This window comes from Protopterus annectens, chromosome 1.part1 (assembly GCF_019279795.1).
Source record: "Protopterus annectens isolate FY-2018-M chromosome 1.part1, PAN1.0, whole genome shotgun sequence".
Classification (NCBI taxonomy): Eukaryota; Metazoa; Chordata; order Ceratodontiformes; family Protopteridae; genus Protopterus; species Protopterus annectens.
This window is the reverse complement of record NC_056726.1, coordinates 1,973,350,009-1,973,376,167: the sequence shown is the minus strand read 5'-3', so window position 1 is coordinate 1,973,376,167 and position 26,159 is coordinate 1,973,350,009. Positions and strand designations below refer to the sequence as shown.

Sequence of the window (26,159 nt, the reverse complement as noted above, 5' to 3'; positions counted from 1 at the left end):
TAGCAAACCCTAATCTACTACAGCAGTATCTCAGTAAGCTCTATGACCCCTTACCTTCAGACCTCTCTATGTGATCTTAAGCTACAGCTTAAGGAAAAAAAACAACAGAAAAGAAAGCACCTGTGTGTGTCTGAAATGTAACTTCAGCCTAAATAATGATTTCAACTTGTTGAAGGTTCAGCTAGATGAATAAATGGTAGAAGTTTCACCCTAATGAAAAATAATAAAAAGTGCTTTCTGAAGAAGGGCAAGCTGTCCTTGTACCCCCCCCCCCATATGTAGGGAACTTTGCACTCACACCCCATTACTTGCATATAATAAACTCTACAAGCTGTACAACTTGAGAAAAATTAAAAGACCACACACATGGTTATCACTGTCAGTAAACAAATGAAAACTGTGCGGGGAGTGATTTCATGTTGAAGAGAGTGATCATCAAATTGAGTCAGCAAATTTAAATGACAAGTTAAAGCCTCTTCTACTGAGAACATTTGACTAGTAAGGTTGATAGAGACAGAATGCCAAATTACAACTCTGGAAAAAGGGGGAAAAGCTCCTTGTTTGCAAGCCCAGAATGATGGTGGAGAAAATTCTCCTGCAAGTTTACACTTTAGAGAAACAATACTGCTTCAAAAAGACTGTAAAGGTGGCATGTAATGAAGCATCCCAAAAAGCTAAGGAATATGACTTAAAATTTTACTAATTTAAAGTTATTGACTGATAAACATGGGCTAGTTCTCATTATTATTATTGACAGATGTCATGCCCATTTATTATTTCTAACACTAATATACAGAAGACAAAAACCTAAGAAACTAAAACAGACTAAGAGACTAAAACAGCATATGAAATTTAGATTTCTCAGCAGTATAAAACATATTCTGCAGTTCCAAAGTACGGCCAAACAATCTACTTATGATATACTGATGAGCTTTATCTAAAGGGCGAAACATTCCATGTCTCCAGCCAGTAGGGTATGACTTTACTGGCCTGAACGAACCAGCAACGACTTAAGAAAAAGTAAAAAGCCATGAGAACTCAGAAGCCATGTAGCTGAAACATTGCTTTTGTCCTTAAGGGGGTAATTTGCATACATCCCATGTGCCTTCACCATAGGAGGTTTAAGGTATTACACAGTGAAGACTAGATCTGATGGGTTTCTCTTGCAATTTTTAATTAAATGTTTATATATAAAGGGATTAAAAAGGTTTGCTAACCCTGCTGCATATCATTCTCATCCAGTGTCCTTTTCATCCTCAAGTTATTTATACATGAACCATAAAACCTTTAAGAGAGCATAATTAAATCTCAGAAATGTCTGAATGCATATGTTTTGCAATTTGTAGCCTTTAAACGGAAGACAGTAAACATAATCTAACAAAAATCAAGATAAGCATTTCTATACCAAACCCTTCCACATCCCTGTAGCTGGCAAACTAAGCTAGAAATGCAAAATGTCCACTGGGTAGATTACATAGCATCTCCCAGAATAGTATCTGCATTCTAACTTCAACGGATTCAAAAAAAAAGAGCAACAGTTAATGCATTATCTTATTCAATACATTTGATCTTATCACTGTCAAACATTGCTAGTACATACATTATGCTCTTAAGCAGAGGGACTGAAGGAGTAACCATGCATACTAACAGGACTTACACTTGTACTGAGAATTAGTATTAAATCAAAAATGAAAACTGATTTTTTGCTACGTGGACTTACACCCAGTTGAAGCATTAGCCACTGTACAAAACAAAGTCAGCATATCATGCACCTTCTCTAGTAAACCTCATGATATCCTCATTTTCCTCTGTCAATGGAAGAAATCTACTGTTTAAGTACAGTGAGTTTGCTTGATCCTCTGTTTCCTACATAAGCCCATAATTTTTGACTGTCTCCCTTTAATATACCTTCCACCAATACATTTAATTGGCAAAACAGGATTCAATTTTAGTCTTCTTCATTATCCCAATTATGAGGGGCGATGAGCTCATCATTCAGAGCATGATGTTGTTGGGTCCCATAAAATGGCAATATGTATAGGGATGCCTTCTTGTGCACTAAAGCTCTGGAAACAGGAGCTCTATCTGAAATGTATTCTCCCTATAACTTTATAATATCAGTATGAAGATTTCCATTTCAATATATAATACAATACTGCCATCTGGTGAAAATGAAATTGGAGATCTAGCAATTTTATGTTACAACCAAAGTTCCTTGCTTATACTAAGAATACATTATCTTTTCAATAAAGTCCAGATACTACATAATCAGATGTCCCAGGAGACAACTACTTATTTTAGCTGCAACTCTATTTGCCAACTCCAGAATGGATGGAGAATACTACTTGAGCACGTATATTAGCTCCACACACCAGAATTTAAATGGACCCTGGTGTTCTTTCCCCTTTTCACAGTCCAAACAAATTGTCCTGGAGACTTCTATTTTTATATCAGTTATGAGCTCCATCTTTTTTTTTTTTTTTTTTACTATTGTCGTTCTTCAGTTTGAGCAAAATAGGCCATAATTGTAGTTCTTTGCCTCAAAAGTTCCCTATTGCCTTTCTCTATTGCTCATTCTACAGCAATAAGCTTCCACTGATGATTACAATCTGCTTGTTCATATGCCATGTAAACCCTCTTTGATCAGCCTCAACAAGGATCTTAGCTTCTGTAGAGAAATTGTTTCAAATCCATTGCTGATTACCATTGTCATTTTGCTCCTTTCTTTTTTGGCATAAGGGTCATATGTTCTGATGGGATCTGTACAGATCCCCGAATGCACTTTCCACTGAATGATTATTGGTGGGGCATATTTACGCGAAAGTGCTTTTCACCGAAAAAGCACTTTTGCGTAAGTATGCCTCTTCCCCCCACTGTAGTGCAATCTCGAAGTGAGAATATTTAAGTAGGGGGGGTGTGGGGGTAGATTTTTTTTTTAAATGCACTTTAACGAGAGAGCTTTTCTGTGAAAAGCACTTTCGTTAAAGTGTGTTCGGTGATAATGGATTCAGGCTTTTGCACTTTCTTGCAAAAGTCCTAGATCTTTTCTGATACAGACTACTGAAATTAAGTGATCTTACAATTTTAAAGTAGTACCACTAATAGTGCACAGGAACGTTTCTAGTGCTTTTACAGGGCTGCACAACCAATAACCAAGTACCCACACCAAAACTAAATCTATTTTTAGTCCTGGGTCAGCTAAGATCTAAGGTATCATACCCATGAGCATTCATGTCCATATTGCTTAAACTCTCCAGCAGGTCTGAAATGATATTCTGGCTTTTAGTGCCTGACAAACATATGGATGGAAGACCAGGTGGCTGCTTCACAAATCTTCTGCTGAAACCACATAAAGAAGCAGCCTAGGCAGAAGTAACATTAGAAGAGTGATACTGCAAGTATGTAATATGGCTCCATGACTCATTCATTACAAATCATTTAGTTGAAATATCACAGAAAATACAAATAAATGAGCAGCCCTGAGTGAAGAAAGGGCAAGCCTTACACTTCCTCAAACCACTTTACTTAATTTAACATGGCGGTTGTACAACCTCATAGGACATTAGCAAATTTGACTAAAAAGCCCATAAATGAATTGTAAGTCATGGAACCAATACATAATGACCCTCATCGAACCCTGAGCAGTCTAAAAGCTGTAGTAAAAGTGATATGAACAGCCAACCACTAGCTGACTCAGTTCTGTTAGGAACAAAAGATACATAATCTGGCTTGACTTCCCCATGTCCTTGGTCGTAGAGGTACAAGTCCCAAGTTGTCTCTGAGGAAATGTGCCATATAAAATTCTTTCAGCTTAATTTTGAGGATATGGACAGTATAATGTGTCTATTTTCTAATAGAGGGCAGTGTCTGACAATGTTCATCAATAAGGAATGAGCTGTGGATAAAGAAACATCTTTCACATGAAAACCGTACAAGACTAGCTGCACATAACTAACTGCAGTTTTAAAACTCCCAAGGTAGCAGTGAAATCTAACATCCAGGCTGTCTTCCAAAAGAATAATTTTAAAAGGGGCAAACATCTGACTCAAAGGATGGTTTTGTAAACTGTTCCAAACAAGGATTAAATTCTGAAGGGGAAACATTACATCTAGGTTGCTCAAGATGAAGGCTTCCCTTCAAAGCATTTTAGTCAAAGAGAACAAGTGAAAGTTTCCATAGAAGAGGAGCAGTGTACCTAAAAGAAGAGAAGGTCAGGTCAAAGCAGGGCAAAACAAGCATCAGCAGAGGTTCACAGATTCATACAAAGCTTATGGCCAAAACAGATCATTAAGAAGCTCAGCAACATCACCCAGTACTGGTGGAAAACTAGAGGGGCCCACTATTAAGTAGACTTCTCCACATATTCCTGATTAAAATTTATGATCACCCATCCAGTCATCCAGACTGTTTTTTAAAGGCTGTTAGGGAAGGCTTCTGATGGGTAAAGCCAGCCTGTATGAGAAAAGGGGTATACATTGGGTTGGGTATATGTCATGCCATCTGATCTTGTTGATGTGATAGTATACACACACACACACACACACACACACACACACACATATTGACATTTGATTACTTAGAAAGCCCAGCTGGGTAGGAGCCTATTTTCAGTGGAGGCCCAGGAAGAGAAACTCCAAAGTAACAAAAGTATTACAAAACATTTTAATAATGATAATTTTACAGTCTTTAAAAATAATACAAAAAGAAAAAAACAGTTTAAATAATTATACCAAATTAGACATAATATGAAAACATTGGTCAAAAGTAGATGGATGTTACATGACAATGGTTTAATAGTTAGAGTAATTTTAGCCAGTTTATACAGAAATTAAAGGTAAGTTAATATAATACAAACAGGCTGCAAATGGCAGCTGCACAGCAACCACCACCCTGCTGCTGAATACAATGGGTACAAATCCATGGCAGGACAGGTGAAGAGGCAAAATCTAGTCTAGACTTGCAGGCCGTGGCAAGCACACAGAGATACTGTGGAGTCACACAGAACAAACACAATACATGTAGTGTTACTATCAGGCTATGATGGTCAGTGCATGGTAGAGTCATACAGGGCATCAGGCATTTACACAGAGGAGAGAGAGTAGGGTGGGTCAGGCATCATCATGTACCCAAGTGTTTAGGGACACAATGACTCATTTCCATCTATATATATATATATATATATATATATATATATATATATATATATATATATATCTTGGGTGGGGGAGGGAGACATACCACAGAAGATAGAGACTGGAGTTTCATGGTGAGGGATACTATCTATCACTGACAATTTCCTCCTATAATGGGATGAAGGTAAGACTATGCAAAAGTGACCTGTGGCCAACAGGCTGGCTTGATGCACTATGACTTGCAAGCACATCTGTGAGGGATAGCGCGTGACTGTGGAACCCGGACTGGGATGGAGTCTGCTAATGGATGCCCTATCTAAGGAGGCAGAGTTCCACATCCACTCATGATGAGGGATGGCAGAGTGCTATACATGCCAGATGCAGGTGAATACTGTGCTCCCCACAATGGCTCCCCTACATGGCCACTCCTAGTATATCCTGCTCTAATGTCAGGTACACAGCGTGTAGGTAGTGATGGTAGCACTGGCAATCCTCTGCATGAAGAGGGAGATGGAAGCAGTGTGTGCCACCACAGATCTCATAAGACCAAACACTGATGTGTTCTGGGACTCTGTGTCCTTAAGGATATCACTTAACACACCAATCAGCTCCATGCCGGAGTGGTCTGCAGAAGATTGTACCTGATTCAAGTTCATTTTTATTTTAGTGCTTGCGGCTTTTATAACAAGAAGCTTAAACAATGTTACATAATTACAGAAAATGAATTAAATAAATATGCAACATTTACTATTGATAATTCTCTCTAAGCAAAGAAACAGTGTTGCAATAGCAGTAACTAGAATATAGCTTTAAAAGCAATGTTGCTAAATCAGATAGTAATCACTTTTTCCACTGCTGAGGACAGATCCTGGACTTTAAATTTTAAATGGTGACAAAAATATGCCTACTACTAAAACTATATAAACTGCTAATAACCACACTAAACATACTTGTGCCATGCCAAATCAACAGCAAAATCTGCCTGTAACAAACAGGTTTAGAAAACTTCAAATTAGCAGCAAAATAAATTGATTACAATTTATAACATTCATAATGTCCTCCACAACATGAAAAATAATGGAGCAGTCAACATTCAGCAGGCTTTCAGTAGAATCCAAATATTTTTTTCTGATAACAATTGAATACCCATTATTAGCAGCATAGTCTCAGGACAAGATAACACAAGAATGCACTTCTTTCCTTCCAACCAGACCAGCCACATCATCCAAATGTCCCAAATGCCAACAGGACTAATGCTGCAGATTGCAAAACAACAAAATCAGAATTTCAGAGTTAAATGTTTCAAGACTCAGGGCTTGGATACATTCTCTGTCCTCACTAACCATGGAGACCCCATTGTATGAACCTAACCTTTCTTATACACAGTCAGCCTGGAAGAACATAAAGAAAACAAAACAGACCAGCAGTTCATCCACTATCGTCCAAAAACAATAGCTTACTTTGGAAGAGTATCATTGCAAATATTAAATGAAAGAAAATCAAATGCAGCCTGCTGCAGGGTCTTGTAGCCACCTGCCACCGTTGTTGGAAGCAGAACTGCATAACCATGCCTGGTTAATACTGCAACACATCTATTGGTTGATTCCCCTAGAGAAGCTTGTATGTCAAGGGCTGACTGTGATGTAATAGCATTGAGAACCCCCGTGAGTCCCTGAAATGCTAGGTACACTCACTTCAGATATAACATATTCATCAGCTGCTCTAGCCAATGGGGAAGAATCACTAGTGGCCAAAGCCACAAAAGACCACTCTCTCTCTGAGGAGATTGAGTGCTCAGACTGTACAGCTTCACTGCCATCTGCGAGTGGGGCCACATCATCAGATGTTACTGTGGGCAGATGCCCGCATTTGATGGAAATGGTGCTATTGTGCTGTCAGGCTATTATTCAGGTGTCCACACCTCAACATCAGCCCCAGCAAGAGTGTCATCAATCTCTTGTCCTGCTACAGCATCTAAAAGTGTCACCACTGCAGTGCTCTCACAAACCACAGAAAGCACAAGTACCTGTGCCAAAACTGTGCTCCTGTGGCATGCACACTATGGGTGCACATACAAGCTGTACCATAATATCTCAAACTACTACTACTGCTGCCATCCTGATGTGGTTGGGTACTTAATATTCCTATAGCAAAACATTGGCAACACATGCTGTACAGCTTCTATGTGCAGTACTACTGCAGAGAAATCTTCCGAACATGTATGGGAGTCAGCCATTCTTAAGTCAGCATCCACTCCTCCAGTATGTTCTCAGAACCACTATTCTGCTGCAGCGGCAAGGTGTTGTGGAATATGCCTTTACATTAGCAAGGTGTAGCATGTCAGTAATATGCATATGGCATAGGTAAAAGATGCAACTTTCACCCAAGACAGCATTTATCTCATACAATGCTGTCACATCTGGTCAGGTAAAGGATGGTCAGCATTCCCTCTCCTCAACAAACACCATCCATGTGTTCTAAGTGTCTGGAGGAGGACATCATTTTCAGCACCGCCTGGACAAGGTCTCACATGTAAATGCATGACAGAACTGCTGACACAAGCTAGTACCTGAACTAGTAAAAATTACAAATACAGATAAAGGGATAACCTACTTATACCATGCTATAATCACTGGGTAGTTATGAGGTATGCTATATGACAAATGTAGAGACATACAAGGGAACAGTAATACGTGTACTTGCCACAAACTGGAACATAGACACTCCCCACATGCTAATTCAGTTTGTTAGGACTAACAGGTACAAACAGAGTAAGCCAGCAAATACCAGAGATACAGTCCTACCCTAATACAGAGGAAGGCAATGATGTGTACAGCCATAACAGATTACCCAGACTGTACTGTCATCATAATAGCATCAGGCATGTACAGGAACAGTGGAATAACTTACTGACAATGCCATCTACTGAGAATAAACAAGCAAGCATACATATTCATATTGCTAGTCTTTCCTAATGTGAGTTCCAGCGCAAGGGTGCACGTCCTTAGGAAGGTAGATAAAAACAGTATACTACACACTTTCAGGGTACTATGTGTCTCATCAGACTACCTATACTGCTGCCCAGATATCCACTATATACTCCCAAATCTGTAGAATCTAGCATACAAAATGGAGGTGCACTTCTAAAACAATGGAAGTGCACACCAGCTTGTGTAACATGTACTCAAATAAGTCACTTTATTTTGCTGATGTACACTTGTGACCCAAAACCACAGCTTGACTCTGAACATGTGAGAGTAAGCATGTTGTCCAACTTTGTAGTTGTATTTTGTGTTACACCTGATTTAGGAATCACATTGTAAGCATGATTCACAAGCAACCTACAGTTTTGTTCTTCATGAAAGTGACACCATTTTCTTAAGGTGGTCATGAGAATGGCAGCTTCTGCTAATGCCTCTCAGGACATGGCCACAGTGCATGAAGATGACTGTGCTCATCTCCCTCACTGCCATTTCATGAAGCACCTAATGAGTCTCTGTCATCATGTCTTCAAAAAGTTGATGCGTCATACACCTAGACTAAGGAGTTGTCCTTAGCCATGTGTATTGCCATGAAAGGAAAACAGTGCAAGCATGATGATGATCTGTGACAAAATAATTTTTATGGTCTCTATTGCAGTGGAAGGAGGGGTTAGGCAATATCACCCTGAGTAAGTGAACAGCATTGTGTTTTTTTATCTTGCTTCCAGTTTTATATTTGAGACTGTTGTTGCTGGCAGGTAACTGTCAAGGTTATCTTAGGAAATGTCTGTATAGAAAGCATTCAGCTGTGTTCAAGTTCAAACATGAATGTGGTGGTGGGGAACCACTAGACAGCGAAGCTTACTGTAAAAGTGCCATAATGGCACCAGCATCAAAATGGGGTTCAAGGGTTGGGGGAACAAACAGATACCAGGGAGAAAGTTTAAATGGCATTAATGTTACTACAGGTACTAGGGAGTAGTGGGAAACACACTAGAGTGCTGTACTGGCACCAGTGTTACTACAGGGATGGGGGATACACTAGACACCACGGAATAATGCCCCAAGGAACAGAATAGCATGATAGGGATGGAGGGAAACACCAGACACACTCATATGCTGTAATGGCATCAACAGCAGTACAGGAATGGAGGATGTGCAGAATCAGTAGGCCACCAGGGAATACATTGCAATGACAGTACCAAAGTTACTACAGGGACCAGGCGTGGGAGGAGCCACCGTACACCACGGCGGAGTCTCTAAAGTGCTGAAATGGCACCAATGTTACTATGGGGATGGTGCGTGGTGATATACTAGGCACCAGGGAATACTCCTTACAGTGTTCTAAGGCATATACAGCATGCCACAACAGCATCAATGGTAGTATGGGGGTGGGGGAGGATCCACTACTAGACAACCACTGTTGATTCTTTAAAGTGTTTTAACAGAACCAACACTGTAGTCAAGATTGAAGAGTGGGAGGATACACTAGGCCACCAGAGCCTAAGTCATATATGCCGTAAAGGTACTTAAGTATTACACTGATTGGGAGGACCGGTACAGGGGCTGTAGTTTGTGTGTGTGGGATTGTATACATGTGTGTGGGAGAGAGTGACTGGAGGAGGGATTCTCCTGCCTACTTGTGCAGTGTACTACTAGAACATGCAAGTCAGCCATGATCTGCACATTATGACAGTACCAAGACTCAGGAAACATGCAAATTAGCTGATAATGAGGTCTGACCTCACTGCAGCTAGCATGTTCCTGAATCACACATGGGGAAATCATGCTAGAAGGGGCTTTCTAGCATGAGTCAGAGCATTTAATGAATTCCTGGGGATAACTTCTAGATGTTACTCTGTTATTATTTCTGGGCTATTTATTTTTGTTAATGGACAAATAATCAATTACAGTTATAAATAAGCCTGCTTATCTTTATGGCTTGACTGACATGCCTAACTCTGCTTCTGTTTTTTAAGTATATGTCAGATAAGCTAGTGACTAATGGTACACCTAACCATGATAAATTTTCAGAGAGCAAGGACACCGATTATAATTGGACTGAATGTGATGTACTGGAGTAGGGGCCATATAGCTTTGTTAGGCCTTGTGGTATCAGGGCAGGCACCACAGTAAATATGTTGGGCTCAAAAATTAGAAAATGACTGCTGCTTATTAAGAAGAAGGCATACCAATTTGTAGTATGATATAGAGATTTACTAGTAAAATAGAACAGAAAGGAAATGAAATGAACAGTCCTGCTTTGCTCAAGAAATATACCGGAATTCAACAACAGACTACATCAGTATTACAGCATTCATCTGATATGGCAGATTAGTGACTTGACGGGAAACTACAATTTATGAGTAATCCAGAAAGCAAGGATGAAAAAGGGGTTACATTTTAAGTGCTTTAAAGAACTAAAAGTAGTCCCAAAGAAGATATGTAAAATATAAAGGTGGACAGAAGGCTTGAGTTCTACTGACCAGTGAAGTGGAGTAGTACTTGGGGAATCCAAGTACTTAATGCAGTAGCCATTTGCATCACCTTTCTGTAATTAAAGGGCTACAGTATTTACATATGTCATTAGAGCTCTGTGATGTGAGCAGACAAGCTTAAACAGTGACTACAAGTCAATCACATTATACTTAAAGCACTGCTGTAGTCATTAGCTTTAATAGTTCCAAATGTAAAAAATAATTAACTGAATCTTCCTATATAACATTACAGCAATACAAACACATCATGAAAATAGGCTATACTTGTTAATATTTTGGGCCACTGAACAAAAAAGTGAATACATACTAAGTTTGACATTGCCAGTATACCAGAGTATTTTCCTTATTCCAATATACGGCAGTCCTGGGAGTTGATACATAGCAATTATTTATGGTTTGTTGACTGGGTTAGTCTTTCTAGATCTATGGCCCCTTTTCAGGGAAGACCAGAAGTGTCATTCATACTGTCTATACAAAGCATTGCCAAGGCCAAGGGGAAAATTCCCCTCCTGTTTTTTTTTTTTTTTTCAAGAGGTGGTACTTTAGAGTGCTTCTGGTTGGGTTGTACAAGGGGAAATCTAAACAAGGTGGACGGTGGGATCCACAGGTTGAGGTGAGTTTCTTCTAACTACAAATCAGTGGTCAGGATGTTGTGGTAATTGCAGATCTGTATTCAGGGTCTCAATGATTCAGTACTGCTTTGTATGCTCCAGCAGAAAAAAGTGAAATAACGATGTAGCCATCTCATGAGCAGATGTGATGGGAGATGCATTGCCATTAATGCTATCTGAGGTAGCAGTAGCAGGGGATTTGGGAGCAGAAGTATTTATTACAGGAACTGATGAGGTAGAGAATGAACCTTTGCAAATTAATGGCATTACTAATGGAGAGGAAAAAGTTCAAAAACTGTGAATATTATAACAACTGAAGTGTACGAGGGAGTATAAAACAAACAAGGGCTAAGAAGGTCTTGTTTGATTATTGCAGCCTTTGGGAAAGTGACCGGAATGCAATGGTGACAGAAGAAGCAAACAAAGGTAAGGATAAAAAATAATAAAAAAGAAAATACAACGTATAGATCAATATCTTTTGAGGGACTGCTTAGTTGTACCTCTGTTTTTTTTTTTTTTTTTTTTTTTTTTTTTTTTTTTTTTTTAAGAGACAGATGCGTCAAATCAATGTAAGCATCCATCCATATCCCCTTTTCCAATTTTTGCACATGGGGTCGGGGTGTCACTTCAACAAAGACAATCATCTACAGCCGAGATTTATACCGCTGGGTGGCTAGCCCTGCTGCAAGCATGCACACAGAAAATCCAGGCAGTTCAGTGGTGAATCAAGTACGCATATGGTACATAGGTATACACTAGGCAATCAATATTTAGACTATGTGCCTAGCCGGTAATAAGACTATGACCAAAAGTGAGTATCAAAACCTTGCACGTTGTGTCTCTGAGGTTATTACACCCTCTAACCTCAATTTTAATTAAGTCAATTCATCCCTTCTCTCAGGTATGTGTTAACTATTTAAACCTACAATCATCAAAAAATATAATTGCAATACCATAAGTAAACATAGCAAGAAAAATATGCAAAAGAAATATGCATTCCACACACTGTCCACCAAGGAAACAAATTTTAGCCAACCATGTGTTCAGTATACAAAATATACATAGTTAATTCTACTGCGAAAATAAGGAATGCGTACCTTATATTAGTCACCAGGATAATGAAAGAGAATTACTGAGAGTGAAATGCAGACAAATACAGCTAATAGAACAGGGCACTGGCATAGATATGGTGGGCATAGTACAGCATACTGAAAGAAATACTGATTGCCCTAGTATTTGTTCAACATTGCATAAAAGAATGAGCTGACAGTAGAAGTATATGTTTTAGTAAAGCAGGCAACCTTTGATGATGGAAGTCCTGCATTACTTCAATAAATCACACATGCTTCTATTCTACTTCTACTTGCTGCCAATTTTCACTTTAAACAAAGTTCACACTCTGCTTGTTTGGAAATGGGGCATACTTCAGTGTATATATAAATCTTTTTACTCCATTCCAAAAGAAATACACACTGTCGGTGGAAATCTTTTGGCTCTGCTCCCAAGGTATTACATACTGTAGCTGATATCTTTTGGCAGCAATGTTTTTCAAAACTACATTTATTCAGGGAAGGGGACAGCCTCATCTCAAACAGTAAGGGTATCTGCAAATGACAGTAAAACATTTAGTAAAAAGAGTAATACATGTACAGTATAATAAAGAATGCAAGTAAATTCTAAGCAAAAAAACTGTTGAAATTACAGTCAAAATCTGAAATACAGTCCCAAAACATCAAGAAAAACATAGCTTCAAAGGGTCTAACCAACCAATACAGGCAGTAAGAACATGATTTGAGCTAATGTCATTGAGAATGAAAGTACAAACTGATATAGGCTACAGCTGGGATGAGATAAATATGAACTAGATCCACGTTAAGCACTGCTGATAAATCAAACAGGGACGAAAGGAATCAAGGAAGGTAAAACAACCACACATAATGACTAAGTGGTGAAATAAGCTGTTTCTCAAAGAAAGATCTAATCTTGTCACTCACTAATGGAGCTAAACATGCTATAAAAACACAAACTATAATTTATTCTTTATTTAAATTGTTCAGTAATAGTATACTTCTTCAATCAGAGGTTTAGCACGGTATAAATGTAGCACAGAAGGAACACTATATAGGTATGATAAAAATGCTCAGGTATGATAAAAATGCTCTTAATAAACAAAAACAAAATATTTAGTTAATATTACCTTGTATTTTTTTCAGTGTTGTTTTGACGAGTACTTGGTGTTAAGGTAGATTTAAACTGAGCTTCCAATCGTGAATAAATACCTCCAGGATACTAAAATATTGAGAGCAAGTGACATACCAGGATTAGTTTACAGTGCTTCTGAAAAAGAATAAGTTAACACAGCAGTATTTCTAAAGTCATTGCATTAGCTAAAATGCTACATTTAACAGTGATTATAAGCAATTCATCCACTGATCTGTAAACTCCTGATTCTAATTTTCCAAATTATACATCAAGAAAGACTACTATAATTCAGTAGGGAGTACAGGAAATGTTTAAAAACAGAAAGCTAAACAAAATGCATGAAAAAACCCCTCTTTGTCAAAACACAAACTCTGGCACTGTCCTTCAAGTCTCAATGCAGTACCTTTTTTTAAAACAAAGTATTATAGTAAGAAATGTTGCTTATCAAAGTTAGCTTTCATGACTTGCATTTACTACTTGTAGGAAGCAAGATAAATTGAGATGTGTCCTGGAGTTAAAAGGGATTGGCCTTGGATGGCTTCAATGCTTTAAGCTATTCCCTCATCAAAGTCTGTAGCTGAGGCTTAAGTTATTCCTAGGAATAGCACCTCATGCTTCAGTTTCCAAGATAATTTTGTGGGTACATTGGTTAGTAGTAATATAGGCAACTGTTTTAATTTAAGCTGTGGTGCTCGGGTTGGTTGATACTCTACAGCCAACTACAGGACTAATTTATTTTACCTGTCAATGGGAGTCTGTAAGGTGGGTATCTCTGCATCTGGTGAAGAAAAGCTGATACAGACCTAGAATTTGTGAGGGAGCAGGCTTGTCTTTATGTATTATACCATCCTTTGAATGCATTTCTTTAATTATTCTGATCCCTTTAAACTTGCAAAATGAAAACATAACCTGTGCAATTAAACTGCTTCAAGTAAGGAGATGTACAACTCTCAGACAGTAAGAACTGAAGACAACATGCACTATGTGAAGTAAGAGGAAGCTACATCTACTTCATTGTACACCAGTATAAACCTTCACTAATTTTCAAAGGGAAGTAAGCAGCTGCTTCTTTAGCACATTCAGATATCAGGAGAATAAAGGCTGACCCAAACATTATTATCTGCTACTGTAGTGACTATCATCAGATCAGCAGCTGTTTATTTGTTGAATTGTCATTTAGTTCCATGAGAGATGATACATCCTAAAAGCAGGTACAATATAAAGGGCACGTGTTTACAAAAGACTTTCGCTTTGAGTGATCAATACAGTCATAAACAGCAAAATAATTGCTTTATTCTGAATGCCTCACAGTTTATCTGCTAATCCAAACAAATACCATGAAATATACTTTTATTTCAAGCCTCATTTTAAAGTATATTGTCTATGCTGACAGATCAGTGACCAAATGTACCTCTTTTCCATCTTTGGATTTGACACGATCCATATCTCCAAACCTCATTTTGATCAGGTGCCCAGTTATTTCTGTCATTCTACGCTGATCTGCAAGAAATTAAACATTAAACGCAAACAGGCTTAGTATGTCTCAAGATAAGAATACTGCCTGAAAACTGAGAACTACTTATCTCAGTAAGATAGTTACATAAGATACTCTAAACTATTATGTACCTACTGTAACTCCACATCAGCGAGGTCAGGGCATCTCAGCTAATAGGCATCAGCAGCAAAGCTATTTTCCAAAACATTCAGACTCAGTTACAACCATTACATCTCAAAATTTCTTTCACCAAAAATGAATATATGTGAAAATGGAAATAAGAAAAACAGTGCAAGAATCACAGATCTCATTGAGGGCATAGATGGTAAGGGATTCACTAGCATTCACTCACTCAAAGGATAAAAAACGTAACTCTCCCTACTCTGTTATTCTTTGAAAAAGTTCACTGCAATTAGACTAAAACACTGCATGATGAGAACATCTAGCTCTTTTCTAATGTTTCCAAAATATACAGCCCTTGTTTGACTACTAACAGATATGGAAACATTTCTACAGAAAAAATGACACGAGGGTTGTCATTTCTAAATGCCAGGCACTCCTATGTTAATGAAAGGATTTCCATTTAAAGTAGACCAGGACTACACAAATAATGTATTCAAATGACGGCAGTCCATTCAATTACCACATGCATGTAACATTTTAAATGGAATTCAAGGCAATGTAACACTGCCCTGCTACAAAAGTAGTTGAATTGCCCTGGAAAAGGCCACTGCACTGTTAATTTAAGTAAACCAGTTCTTATTCTGAATGGGGCTGTTTGCCTCACTTACAGAGGAGATGTATCAAACAGACAGACTCTGATCAGATTTCATCCATCTCTCAGCAAGTACCAAATTGGGAATTAATGTCACACGAGTGAAAAGATGAGCCTTCTGTCAATGCCTTCCATCAGATCATTTCTGAGGGAAAGTGTAAGACAAGTACAAATTCTGCTCCCCCCATTACTGACGTTAGAGAATATACATATCTGAGAAATGGGGACTGGCCGAGTTTAGCAATAAAAAAGTAACCAAGGTATTCAGGAATTTGGATTCAATTATGGAGACCTGCAATGAGAAACGTTTCCTCACTAAAAGAGCCAAACACCTGAAAACTAACTGAAATTAAAGACATTTTCATCAATAATGTAGAAAACATTAGTTGAGGAATCTCTTACTCATGGCTGCCTTCTAAATATATTATGTTTTGTTCAGCATGATATAAGAGCTTGTTTGAATGTCTTTCCTTTACAACTATGGGATAGCCTAATACATATGTTTTGGTGTTAATAAAGAAAAATACAGCCCATATGTCTTGAAACACTTCATTATACAGACAGTCTACAGCTGTATCTGACAACTGCTACAACTACAGGCTCGTTTTTCAATTAACATCCATTTCAACGTCTAAGATGTACTCCTTTAGGTGTTCTAACCCTAGTCTGGTATTCTTAGCACCAACATGCATCAGTGGCTAGTAGATGTTGAAAGATCACATTTTCCCATTTCCTCTCCAGTCTCAATAACTTCTGTAATTTCAAAATGGTCATATTTGCATTACTCTACCACTATAAGTATGCCAAAATATTTTTCCATTGTAAAGGTTGCACAACTCATGTTAATAAATTTATTTTAAACCATTTTAAGAATTTTTCACAATTTCTCAATCTTGCTGTGCAACTAACATAACAGAACTCTTTTACCTACAGTAAGTGGCACTGCAAATATTTTAGGGAAGTGGACACTATTGTTTTCTACAATCTATTTTCAGTCTTGTTATACTAACATGTATCAAAAAAGGTTAATTTAAGAGGAGGTTGGCAAACTAGGGCAGCTGTTTATGTCACTGCCTCACAGAACTTGGTTCTCTGTTTCAGTTCCTGTCCCGAGTGTCCTGTTTGAAGTCTGCATGCCCCCTCATGTCCCCCCTGGATTTGAATGGGTTTTTACTGGGGATGTCTAGTTTTCTCCCACATCCAAAATCTTACTAATAAATTAATTTGAAAGCTTCAAACTGTGTGTGTGTGTGTGTGTGTGTGTGTGTGTGTGTGTGTGTGTGTGTGTGTGTGTGTGTGTGTGTGTGTGTGAATTATTTGCTCTGAAAAGACATGCAATCCAGAATTATTTGCTCTGCAACCACAGAGCATCAGAGGCTCTAGTTGTTCTGTGACCCTAAAGAACATAAAGCAGGTAGTGAAAAATGAATGAATGATGATTCATATAGCACTGCTGAGAATTTTTTTTTGCAAAAATGTTTTTTATTTTTAATGGTAATAACAGAAGTAACATGTATACAATCATAACAGAAGAAAAACTATTTACAGAGTCCATAACAAAGTTAGATTAACATAAACATTCAAGAAATCATTTACAATTTTTGTAATAACAAGTATAGCTTTTCCCAGGCAATTAACTTAGATTTCTTATTTTAAGCTTTATGGTAGAAATTTCTTTTTCACATATAGCTAAATATATACATTCATTCTTAAAAGAGAGGGTAGAGTTGGGTTTCCAATTTTTTGTAACAACTTTTCTTGCAACTGCAAGAATTGACCATAATATATGTACTTTACTTTTGGATATAACCTCTGGTATTGGTACATTGAACAGAATGAGAGTGTTGGAAATTATACAATTATCATTCCATAAGGCTTTACAGAAATCCTTAAATGCATTCCAAAATTATACATTGTACATGTAACAATCATATGATACCAATCAGCATCTATTACATTATATCTCCAACATTTCATATCATTCTTTCTATACATTATTGCAATTCTTTGTAGTGTGAAATAACATATGTGAAGGAATTTCAAAGTGTATATTTTCCAGTAAAGAGAAACAGTTGTTTTCCCTATTAATTTTAGAAGTTTTTTTATTGTTAATAGTAAATTCTTCTTTATTTATTTTACTAGAGTATTCCCAGTAAGAACCATTTATAAAACTGAAGTCAAATCTAATAGCTTTATAAACCAAGGATAAAAATGAGGTGCCCTTCAAAGAACCACTTATAATATTCAACATTAGTTCCAGTATTTTAGGTATGTTATTTCCATGAGTTTACAAGGTGAATATAATTGTGTTATAAATTAAATTCTCTACAGGATTGTAGGTCTATCCAGTTATTATTATGTAAACCATACCTGGCAATTAAAACAGTTTGCTGGATGGATTTTATTGGAGGACAAAAACTGATTCCAGTATAATAAATCATTATTTTTGAATTCAAACATTTTGTTAATATCAAAAGTAATTAAACACTCATTAGTGTGGGCAATTGGAAAGGCAGATATTAATACGTTTTTAACTGATTGGATTGAGTAAATCTCTTAAAGTGCGTTAGTATTAGGTTAATGAAGGAGCAAGATTTTAATTTCTGTTTATTTTGTATATATATTTTTAATGACCATATAAAGACAATTCCGTGTATTGTAATGAAAGGTTCAATTAGCCTTTTATTACTCGTTAGCAATTTTTTTGTGTAATAATTTCCAATACGAGTTATATGAGACATTTAATTATAGGAAGACTGTATTAAAGATAGCAGCATTTATGTAAAAGTCAATATTTGGCAAACTAATCCTTCCTTCTTCCCAACTTGCAGTATGTCTTTGCAAAGATATCCTGGGTTTTTGTGGGAATTTTAGTAGAATATTGTTGATCGTTTTTGAAATTTTCTTAGGTGGGAGAATGATCAGAGACTGACTAATGTAATGCATTTTGTGTAGTAAAATCATTTTGAACATTAGTCTATCTTCAAATGTAAAATAGAGTTTGTTCCACTTATCTATGAGATTGGTGATTACGTTTAAGTTACTGTAGTTTGTATATACTGTTTCCTTAAGATTTGAATTGAAGTAGACACCTAGATATTTTATATGTGTAGTATCCCAATTGAAGTGTTTATAATTTCTCATTTTATCAGTTACATTTGTATTTATTAAGAGAGTTTGGGTTTTGTTATGACTGAATTTTAATCCTGACAAGTTTTCAAATAAATTCAGAGCATTAAGTAGGTGGTCTAAAGATGTTTCACTGTCTCCACTAGTCAGTAACAGATCATCTGTAAATAGTTGAATCTTTAGGGATAGGTCATTATTTAGATCATAACCTTTTATATGTGAGTTATTTCTAACATAATTAGCCAATGGTTCTATGGCTAGTGCAAAAATTAATGGAGAAAGGGGCAGCCTTGTTTTGTACCTTTTGTAAGTCTAAAGGAGGAGGATAAGAAAGAACCTATTTTTACAAAGGAGTCTTCATAAAGTTTTGCAATTAGTTTTAGAAAGTCTGGAGAAAAGTTATAATGTTTTAATACTCTAAATAGGTAATACCAGCTAAGTGAATCAAATGCTTTATCTACACCAAGACTCATTATAGTTAATTCATTTTTATTTGCTATGTCTATTAGGGATAGAAGTCTTATAATATTGAACTTTTCTATGTTTTAAAAAACATGTCTGGTCTTTTTCAATTAGATTAGATATAATGGAATTAATTCTATTTGCTACGATACTCATAAAAATCTTGTAATCTATGTTTAAAAGTGAGATTGGTCTATAAGAACAGGAAGTAGGTTCTTTATTAGCTTTTTGAGTATAGGTGAGCTAAGAGAGTATTTCCATGATGGTGGTCTAATAAACGTATTGTTAATTTCATGAAATGTACTTAACGGTATTTTTAATATGTTGTCAGAAAAAAATGTATATATTTCAGGGATCAGGCCATCTAAACCTGGTGATTTATTAGTTTTTTAATTTATTTGTTCTTTTAGTTCTTTAAATGTAAAAGGTCTATCAATTCTGGCTATATTATCAGAGGATAGGGTCTTCTGGAAATTATCTATTAAGAATTTATCTAGAGTTTCATTTTCACTGATTGATTTAGGAGTATTTATGTTCTCATAATGTTTCTTGAAACAGTATAATATACTGTTCATATCAGATTATTTTTGTTTTCTATATCTATAATTTCTTTTCTATGATTCTTTTCATTTACACATTTAGACCTTACTGCAACTTTATGTAAGCTTTTAGGGTTGATAGAATATAAATATAGTTTGTTTTTTCTAAATGTATAGCTATTTTATGTTGCAAAATGTTTTGGTACTCTTTAATTTGTTTATATTATCTAGAGCCTTTTTGTCTTTGAATGTAAGATTATGTTTTATGTTATCTATTTCATTTTGAATATCTTCCAGCCTTTTATCCCATTCTTTTCTTTTTTCTATATACCAGTTTTTAACCTTTCCATATAACATAACTTTTAGGGTGTCCTATAGAATTGTGTCTGAAACTTCACTATTATTATTATTTATCTCTAAAATTGATTTATTTCAGTTAACATCCAGGCTTGAAACCCTTTTATTCTTGTAATATAAGCTGGTATTCTTTGCCAATGATTTAAAGTTTCTGTGTGGAAAGTTATATTAAAAGTAATGGCATTATGGTCAGAAAGGGGGCAGGATATTGAGTACATTTTCTATTTTTGATTGTAGGGAATTCAATATTAAGACTTTGTAAATATTAGTGTCTCAAATCTATATGAGTAGTGGGAGAACTTTAGGGAAGAAGGAAGTTTTATATGCTATATAGCTTTTAAATTTCTAATACTGATATAGTTTTGTAAATGTCTTGCTACAGGGGAAGTTTTAAAGGATTTAGTATTTGTTGTTTCACTAGAAGAAGGGATACAATTAAAGTCTCCTGCAAATAAAATTTCCCCTCTAGAGTGCAAGGTTATAGTATGTAAGTACTTCCTTACCATTTTTGTGCCAATGTTGGGAATCCAATAAGAGTTTATTAGTGTATAGTACTTTTTTTCAAGTTTAATTGCTGCTAATGTTAGCATTCCATCTTTGTCTATATGTGTGCCTATGATTTCTGGGGGTTTCAGGCTTTTTTCCCCAAAGGATTAATAAACCTTTTCTTTTGTAGTTAAATTGAGAGCTAACTAGTATTTTAATTTTTTTAGTAAAGGTTTATTTAAGTCTTGTATTATTAAATGTGTCTTTTGAAGGAATACTATATCTGCCTTGTGTAAGGAGAGATATTTATTAATATTTGCTCTCTTAATATTATTCATTATTGATAGACATTTATATGTTAACATCATTTAATGTGTTGGGTAATATCTAAGCATTTATGACGACTTCCTAAGAGAGATTTGTAATACAAGTTGAAACAAATTTTGTTATGGACAGAATTTCTATAACTAATAAAAAAAATCCTGTATTATTTAGAATAACAACCTTCTTCATGGAACTTAGTGTTTCTGGTTTTATATGCATTACATATAAGCCCCAAGTCTGCCAACCCATTTCTATTAAGGATAGGTCTCTGCAACTGCATATTTAGTTGCTATCTAAAGAAGAAAGAGATGGATAATGTAGAACCAATAAGATCTAACAAACTTTTGAAGTATTTACATATAGTGTATAATATCTTAAAAATTCTGTTTAACATCTTGGAAATAATAATACATTTTTAAAACATACATATGTAAAATGCAACCTAACTATTTTGTTTAAGAAAAAACAACTTGAATACTGACTAGCAGTATCACATCTTATAGAATAACCAGAATCAGCAACTGCAATATACCCATTATAAAGAATATAAAATTGCTAGTATAAGTTACTTATTTTATGTCATAGACTACCGCATATAGTATTAATATGGTATAATGGTCTATTACGTGTTATAAGTAAAGATGTATTATTTCACTTGTTTATATTTATAGTATATTATTTATCAATAGAAATAAAGCATGTATTATAAGTGGATATAACTATGACAGTATAAAGCTTTTTTAAAATACAAACTATAAGGGGGGACCAGCATACTATTCATTTAAAGTAGATTTCTGTTTCTTATGAACATTTAAATAATTGATTAAGGCAATATGCTGAAACTAAGGGTTGATACTATTGCTATTAATCTATTAATGAGTGATGAAAACAAAAGGGAGCAACAGATAAGTATCTAGACAGCAGAATCTTAAAATAAAGTGAAGTTAAATAAACCTGTTATTCTAAGAATATATCTCATTTAAAAAACAAAATTGACTCACATATTATACATTAAACCATATCATTGCAGTTTGTATAATACAATGAACTATCAAACAGATTTAAAAGTCTGTCTTGTTGAAAAGTAGGTCAGAAATGCTAAAACCTTCATTTTAATTTTGCTCATATACAATCTATGTTTTTCATTTGAGTTGGAGGAGGTTAAAAGATCATAGGCGGGAGAGGTAGCATTTTGATCTTATCATATAAGAGGAATATAGCAGGGATTTGATGTAATTATTTTACTGAAATCTCTCCGTATACTGACATTGCTTTAAATCCTGGAACAATGTCTGAGAAATCATTGGGATACCTTGTAAACTTGAATAAATTAGAGGGTGTTGCTACTCTATAGAATATGCAACCCTAGAGTAATGAGCATCACTTTTTAGTCCGGTGAAGAAACTCAACCTTGTTATACACCTCTGTGATATCAATGAAATGCATAACAAATTGTCTGACTTAGCACTGTTATCCTCTATATTCATGTTAGAACATATACAATGATCACCACAGAACAGCAAGCAAAAGCTAAAATAACTTACAGGATATACAATACTTCTCACTGCTACACAAAAAAGTAGAATGAAGTAATTAACAGTTTTATTGCTGTTAAGTCCATTACAGAGAGACAACTTTTGGCTGTCTGCATTGCAGCACTAAGTATTTTATGGCTTTAGAAGATAAAAGCAATTCATAGATATATACCTTGTAAACCTGTAAAATTTAGAGGGTGTTACCACCTTTTGGAATATACAACCCTAGAATAATAAGCTTCACTTTTTGGTTCCAAAGTGTCTATATGGATCTACTTTAGTACACTGAATTAACACTACACTGAAATGCATATAATCAAGATGACAGCAACTAGATGTTAAGATAACAAAGACAAAAAATTTTTTTTTTAAGAGTGCAAGGTCAAATTTCCAATTATTTTTGCAAACCTCTCATGTTGACATACATATGACATTTTCACTGCAGTGGTTTATACTATGTACTGGCAAATCATACATCGCGGATATTATGTATTACGCACACAACACTCCTGATGTTGTTTGTAGTATCACTGACATTGTTTGCAGTGCCAAGTCTCAGAAACAAAAAGAAATATGTGTCTTGGAAGGATACATGTATCATTAAAAAGGGAGTTTTTAAACTCATAAATATTTGCCGTATAGGTATAAAGCTACAGATAACTGCAGAGGCAACATTATCCTTATTCTTAGCCTGGTCTAATTCTACACATTAACTTACAAAACACCCCATTCTAAAAGTACTGTAATACAATGTAATTTGTCACAGTTTAACAAATTATTTTACTTTGCATCGGATTTTCCTCACATTCTTCCTGTTATTGTCATCATTTTATGCTGAAAAGAAAATCATTGACTTAGTGTTTGACATTCTGATTGCAAATACATAAAACTGAATATAGCAGTAATTAAACATATTAAAGAACACTAACTGGCTTCCTGTTTGTCAAGATTCCTTTCATAGTATATTAAGCAAATGTTAAAACTGATTGTTAAAGTAAATGACAGCCTTTTGACTCTTCTGGAAAAGGTACCTCAAGTAAATGAGACAAAGAGGAAAAATAGGTCAGTATCCGTCTTTCTGATAGTTTTGAATGAGCCTTTTATGAGAATGATATGAGTGAAATATTAATCATTAGACGGCCCAGAATATATAAAGAAAAGAAAAGAGAACATTCTCAAACACAAGGATACTTATAAAGGAAATTAAAGTTAAATTTGATATCTCTAATAATAGAGCAATGCCAAATTAATCTTGTCAGAAGTATACAAGTAAGTGAATCTCATAGCTGCAGAGTAAAAGCAGACACATTTCAATCTAGAACACCATGTGAAACTGAATGCCTTAAGAGTGATGTAATCCAATAACTGAATCACTGCATAGTATATGATCTGTTTGGAAGAAAACTGTGTTATTGTAAGAACTAAAAGTTCAATAATATGAGAGCTTATACAACTATTAGAGTCCCTGCATGTGATTCTTAAAAGATCATGTGGAATAAATAAAACCAATATATTGGTTTAATGCTTTTGCTTGTTAAGTATGTCCTACAATAGATTTATGACTATTATTTAAAAAAAATGAAAGCAAGAGAGATTTTCTAAGTCAATGTTGTGACCTGCTAAGTTTCATACACCTAAATCCTACTCTGACAACTCAACAACTGATGCCCAGTTTAATTCAGCCATTACCTTATTGATAGCTGAGAAATGCCTCTAAAGTCAGTCCTTTATGTGTCACACTCAATGTAGTACCGCACTCACCTAAAACCTTATCTATCAGTAAGACAAATCCTTACCAGCCTCCACTTTCCTCAGGTCTCAAAATGCTAAAGACATTATGTAGCTCTGCAATCCTTAAACTCTGCACCTGTGCAGTTATGAAGAGGAAAGTAGCAAATTTTAATCTTCCCAGCCCATAAAGGTGGCCTATTGAGATATCAAAACTAGTAAAAGTCTTTCTTAGTATATGTGAGTCTAAAAGAATTACTTAACATTTGTTTTCTTTATCATTTGCAGGGTCATTTTGTATTATCAGCTCTTCTGCTGTATCCGTTGCATTCCGGCGGGTCTGGAGGTTTTGGAAGTCAGAGAAGAGTTCAAGGGTTAACTGTGACCTCATCCGAAGCATTGCAATTGTTTCCATGTGAATATGAAGCTTTAAATGAAGATGGAGATCTCGAGCTGTCTTTCAAAAGGTTCCGAGTGAAGATTTAAGGTACAAGGGTGGGAATGGTTACTTAAAAAATGCTTGCAGATGTATTAAACACCTGCATTTAACACTAACAGCTGTCCTTGGTGAAAAAGCAAAAAATCAGCAACAAAACCTCTAAGCAAACAAAAGCAACCCTATTACATAAGTCCCAGTTCCAATCAAGCCAACATAAATGCTCACCATAGTAAATATCTCCCAAGTAAATAATATAATCAATATTTAGCAAGTGGTCTGAACAAGTTTAGCAGAAGGCTTTAGAGCCACTCATAAATTTATAGCCGAAGCATGCAGGAATATAACTTCATAAATAGACATTATATTTATATGTATGACATTACAGTTTATGTCAGCAACATCCATCTGTGAAGTTCTCTTCACTTTTTAAATATCTGGAGCAAGTAAAGAATAGATAATGCAAATTTGGAACATATAGTAGTTTATGAATTATCACAGCTTCCTATAACACTTATATTTGCTGGTTTAGGTAACATTTTGTTATTAAATCATATTATAAAATTATTAAATTATTAATGTCAGGTAAAGAATAAGGGGTAAGGAACAAAGATTTTACCTTATTTATCCTTGTAGATGTTTTTATGAAATCAAAGATCATCTATTTAATTAAATCAAAAGAAAATCAAGTTTATTTATTTACTTGTCTCTGGATTTCTTTTTCTTCTTTACAGACCAGTCAGATTTTGCTGCTTGTCTTTTTAATGTAAGGGTAGTATCCATTTGTTCTTCTCTATTTATTAGATTCTTCTTCTTTATAAAGGTATTTGATTCTTCAATGGTTTTGAAGGTTCTTTTTCCCTCTGGCAAGCAGCTTTTTTATTTTGGCAAGGTATGTCAGTTGTGCCTTGATACCAGCTTGTTTTAGTGATTTAATAAGAGGAATTAAAGTTTTTCTTTTTGCAAGAATAGCCATGGAGTAGTCATTATCAAATCTGACTACCTGGTCATTTATTTTCAAGGGAGAGAGAGCCCAGGCATATTTTAAAATGAGAGCTTTGTCTTGGCTACATAAAAGTCTTACAATATTAGATCTTGGATATGTATTCTTGCTATTGGATGAGGCTGAAGATAGTGATCTGTGGGCTCTCTCGATGCCAAATGAGAAAGCCTCTGGATAAATTTAAAGTTTTGGGAAGCCATGCTGTTAAAAAATTAACTATATTATCTCCTTCCATTCTTTCTGGTATACCATAGATCCTGATATTATTTCTTCTGGACCGATTCTCTAGATCATCCACTTTATTAATAAGTTTGTTGTTCTGTTGTAGATGTTCAATGCTTTCTTCTCCCTCTATCAATCTACAGTCAATGAGACTGATTTTTCTAGTGCTATCTGGATTTTTTATTGTTTTAAGATATCATTCAGTATTTCGATTAGAGTCTTCCTTAATTTTGTCCATTTTTGT

The 26,159-nt window shown here is 35.4% G+C and overlaps 1 protein-coding gene across 1 annotated transcript in view; it reads right to left on the bottom strand.

The window, feature by feature from the left end:
* The window catches only part of LOC122813118 (uncharacterized protein KIAA1841-like), a 1,352,705-nt gene that overhangs the window by 28,600 nt on the left and 1,297,946 nt on the right, over positions 1–26,159 (bottom strand). The window contains exons 15-16 of the mRNA XM_044085254.1: positions 14,836–14,924; positions 13,420–13,511 (exon numbers count right to left, since the gene is read on the bottom strand). Of these exons, the coding sequence (XP_043941189.1) occupies positions 13,420–13,511; positions 14,836–14,924 (181 nt within the window). The remainder of the gene's footprint in view (positions 1–13,419; positions 13,512–14,835; positions 14,925–26,159) is intronic.